This window comes from Microchirus variegatus (genome assembly GCF_963457635.1).
Source record: "Microchirus variegatus genome assembly, chromosome: 4".
Lineage (NCBI taxonomy): Eukaryota > Metazoa > Chordata > Actinopteri > Pleuronectiformes > Soleidae > Microchirus > Microchirus variegatus.
In genome coordinates, this window is record NC_139805.1 from 21,381,671 (window position 1) to 21,386,578 (window position 4,908).

At 38.8% G+C, this 4,908-nt stretch overlaps 1 protein-coding gene across 1 annotated transcript in view; it reads right to left on the reverse strand.

Moving 5' to 3' along the window:
- yjefn3 (YjeF N-terminal domain containing 3) overlaps nucleotides 1-2,504 on the reverse strand; it is a 47,161-nt gene extending 44,657 nt beyond the window's left edge. The window contains exon 1 of the mRNA XM_083888465.1: nucleotides 2,221-2,504. Coding sequence (XP_083744591.1) covers nucleotides 2,221-2,288 — 68 coding nt within the window. The 5' untranslated portion in view covers nucleotides 2,289-2,504. The remainder of the gene's footprint in view (nucleotides 1-2,220) is intronic.
- Nucleotides 2,505-4,908: the final 2,404 nt, after the last annotated feature.

A 4,908-nucleotide genomic window follows, 5' to 3' on the forward strand; every position in this document is an offset into this window, starting at 1 on the left:
ATAGTGTAGTTTATAGTAAAGTGCAGTATAGTGCAGTATAGTATAGTGTAGTGTAATATAGTATAGTATAGTGTAGTGTAGTATAGTGTAGTATAGTATAGTATAGTGTAGTGTAGTGTAGTGTAGTATAGTATAGTATAGTGTAGTATAGTGTAGTATAGTATAATATAGTATACTGTAGTGTAGTATAGTATAATATAGTATAGTGTAGTGTAGTGTCATGTAGTATAGCGTAGTGTAGTGTAGTATAGTATAATATAGTGTAGTGTAGTGTAGTATAGTATAATATAGTATAGTGTAGTGTAGTATAGTATAATATAGTGTAGTGTAGTGTAGTATAGTATAATTTAGTGTAGTGTAGTATAGTATAATATAGTGTAGTGTAGTATAGTATAATATAGTGTAGTGTAGTGTAGTATAGTATAATATAGTTTAGTGTAGTGTAGTATAGTATAATATAGTATAGTGTAGTGTAGTGTAGTATAGTATAGTATAGTGTAGTGTAGTGTAGTATAGTATAATATAGTATAGTGTAGTGTAGTGTAGTATAGTATAGTATAGTGTAGTGTAGTATAGTAGTTTTATCACGAAGCAAAAGCATAAACAGTTTTTTACATCAATCTCGTTGACAAACACGAACATAAACAAGGTTTAGTTTACAATCAGAGATGGTAGACTTCACACCATTCACGCAACAAGCCTCTGGTGGTCATATTGGCAACTGCAAGTGCGGAAGCACAAACAGACAGACACACACAGCGCCACAAAAAAACAATACTTCACTGGATGTTTACACAAACAACATGGCGGCATGCCTGTGCATGTTTACAAACAGATGGCTTATTCTTTCTTGCTAATAATTCATAAAGACACAGATAGATGTTGATGATGGTGTGAGCACTTTATTTAAGTAGCTGCTCTTAATGTCTGCACTCATGTAAATGAGGCACACACACACACACACACACACACACACACACACACACACTAATTGGCAATAACATATTGAAAGTGATTAGCAGGAGCCCTCAGCGTGAGTTACAGCAACGATACCATTGCGTATTTTAACGATCTTTGAGCGCCGTCTGCGCGCCCATTCTGTTAAAAAAAAAAAAAATCAATCAGAGCCTCACTGAGTGATTTATTGTGTGTTTAAAAACTTATCACCAGAAAAGGAAGCAGCCATATGTGCCCGGCCACATAAGGCACATCGCACTGTTTGACGTTCATTAATGAAGAAATGGAACAATGATGTTTCCTCCTGAGTGACAGCACAGAGAGCTTACAGTACATTAAACAGAGGCAGAGGCCAACAACAGGGCCATAAAGACTCCTGTCATCACACTGAATAACACCACTGCGTGTTTTAAACAGGTTTTTAAATGCACTCCTGCTTGTGTGCATGCATTAACCTGTATTATCATAAAACACCTCTTTGTGTCGTGACCTGACATCACCTTTATTTACTATGCACCATGTGTAAAATTGTGCCTAAACTAATATTTAGACAGGTTATTTGTCTACACGATCGCAAATCTTCTGCAATTTGCTCCTCTTAAAAGGAAGCACAAATGATTATTTCTCCATTTCATCTGTGCAGCCGTTTATTGATTACGTGAACCTGCTTTTATTTGAGCTTCACAGCGATGTTTACTCAGTGCTCAGCAGCCTGGAAGGACAGCAGACTCTCAGAGTCTAAATGGGAACCAAATAGAGTGCAATCAATATGCACGTGTGCAGTTTGTGTGTCCTTAAATGTGGTTCAACATTTTTTTTTAAAAATAGCTTTTTCAGAGGCAGTCATGGGACACACACACAACTCAATAATCTTCACTTGAGTAATAAACAGATTATTTGCCTGATCCACAGAGATACAGAGGGATCATGTTATTGGTTTTGGTTGAATCTCTCATCAGTGTAATTCAGTTTGAACATGTCAGTGGACTAGAACGGTAAAAATGAAGGAAATTCAAGAGTTGATCAAGCAAACTTCACATCTCTTATTATTCCCTCAGATCTTAAAAGTCCACCAGACCACCACTTGCCAGGAAGATCTGGATGTTCCTCTATGCATCTCTTTCTGCACAGTGCATTGATTCAAGAGTAGTTCTATCAATTCATGTGACTGTAAAACAAACAGAATGAAAGGGCAGCACAAAACACACACACACAGAAAAACATGAGTGGGTGAGGTGGATCAGAAAAGCAGGTGTCTACTACCTGAGGTAACGCAGTGGTTCTATGGTCTCAGTCTCTGCCTCAGCTGAGCTGTGGTTCATCTTGTCCATCTGTTCTCACCCGGCACGTCTCAGCAAATGAGAAAGGAGGAAAGGGAGAGTGGCTGTTGTGGCCGCCGCTCCAAAAGGGAAGAAGAAGAAGAAAAAACACCCACACTTCCACTCTTTCACTCTGTGTGTGATTCTATAACTCTTTCCGTGAACACACTGAGAATCTAAATAGACTGCGGCTCTTGATTGGTTCAGACGCTGGACGATAATTACTGTGCTGCTGCTGCTACACACACACACACACACACACACACTGAATCCTGCCTCTGTGTCACTGCCTCTTCTCCTCTCGGTCGTCTTCCCCCTGTGGCCTCAGAGCTGATTCTCTCTGATCAAACCAGCTGGCTTCTCCGTATCAGCTGCACTCGCCGGGGAAAGCCAGCCAATTAAGAACCAGGAGGCAAAGCGCTCACCGTCTGATTGGTTTAGGCAGACGTGGTCTTGGTTATTCAGTCATCCAGGGTGCAACCCCCCCCCCCCACCCCTGTATAATCCCACCTCCCCTCAGATTCACACACATTTACATTCCTTAGTGGCAGAAAGAATCCCCTTGATGAAGAATCTGGAGCAAGCATCAGAGTGAGGAGACACTTGAATCTTTAGTGAAGCCACTAACATTTACAACACTCTGGCACCTGAACGGCTGCACGGGAACTATGTGCAGCTCCAGCACAAAGGATGGGAGACAAAAGGGGGAATGCAAATGATCAAAAGAAGGACTGCGTGTTATTAACATGTTATAACAGTGTCACGTGCAGGAAGAGCAAGCAAGAGTTGACAATCATTTTAATTATCATCTAATTTGTTGATTCTTTTCTTTGTTAATCAATAAGTCCAAAAAAAGGCTGTTTTATTTCTGTTTATTCAAACCAGAAAACATTGACTTTTAAGAAGCTGAGGAGCTTTGTTTATCAAAAATGGTTGGGGGGTTATTTTAGTCATCCATCAGTTTAATCAATAAATAATAACAACTACATACAGCTCAATTGGAGTAACAGTCTACAGATGAGGGCGTATATATCTGTATGTGTTTTTCTGCCAGGATACACACTTGAACCAAAACTGGAGAGCAACACAGGTGCAGAAGAATGTTGGTATAGTCTGCCACCTAGAGATTAGATATCAGTATAGCAGGTAGAACTGGAAGCTGTTTAACCAGTTATCCAAAAAAACAAAAGACAGCATTTCATTTAGGTTTACATACACCTTTCGCACTATGTCAGCTGGGATTAGCACCAGTGCCCCCTAAAGCAGTAGAAGTCACATGCCTGAAAAATAATGTGATTTATTTATGGGATTACTCCACGTCTCAATCCAACTTTTGTTTACTTGACATTATTTTTAATTAAGATGAGAACATTGTCTGAACTCGATTATAATGGTCTCAGTAGACTTTGGTAATGTTCCGTTTAATTAAATTAAGTATAATTTTGAGGGCGGTAAATAAAACAAGCGGTACACGAGTTTGAATTAATGTGAGTAATGCAAACTGTGTTTTCTCTGCAGGCCTCTGGCACGATTAGCTTTTCTTTGTGTGAAACGTGTTTTCTTCAGGGAAGATAATATTTGGATGTAATCAATCTTGTGGACCTGGATACCTATATTTTACTTTTTCATATTATATACAGTACAGTACAGTCGCTATTGTTGGCATGTGGCATGTTCTGCAGGTAGACTACAGTATGGAATTTACTTAGTAGCTAAATCTGGCATCCAAACTTAAAGGTGCCATATGTAAGAATGTGGCCAAAAACAGTTACTACATTCAAATTCAAAATACTGAGGTCTTTTAGGTTTCGTTTTCTGACGTAACTGGAAACCCGTGATTGCTCAGCAGCTGAGACTCTACTGGCTGCAATGATTGGTAGATGGCGGTAGGTGGCGCCACATGCCAAAACATGATTTCAAAACATAAACATGATTTGCAGTCTGCAAAATTTTTTTAATGCAAATATTTTGGCTTTACTGTTGTTGTTGGTGAGTTCAGTTTGTTATATGAACATTATTCCTGAGTCTCTGTGACATATTAGGATGATTTTATGGCCAGTTGCTGTAGATTTATTACATAATGTACCTTTAAATATACATTTAACAAACTAAAACAGACTAAACATAGCTAAAATTATCGAACACCACTGTTTTTAATTGACTAAAGACTAAGACTTTTTCAAGATCAGCGACACACATTTAACCTACAAAACCGTTTTAGTTCGCAATAAACGTACATTTTCCCATGTCTGACGATTTTGGAGTTTATTTTGTGCGATTTCGTATATTATTTGGCACCAGGAGGAGCGCGTTCGCTGTCGCAAGATGCGTAACTAGCCCCGAGTCGATCTTGCAGGGCGAGCATGCCTGCGTATGCCAAACGTGGGGAGAAAAATACATTCATGCATACTTTTTGCAGTCAAACTATAAAGGACAAAATTTAACACCTCATGAAATCCTGATCATGACTTTTTAAGGTCCTTAGTTTTCCCAAAATTGATCCATCAACTTTTAAAACTTTCAAGACACCACGGACACCTTGAACTTACACAACGTGCATGCAGGTAAATGCAGATGAAAAGTTACTTAAAACAAAACAAAAAAACAAATCACTGGGAAGGGGTTAAAATTA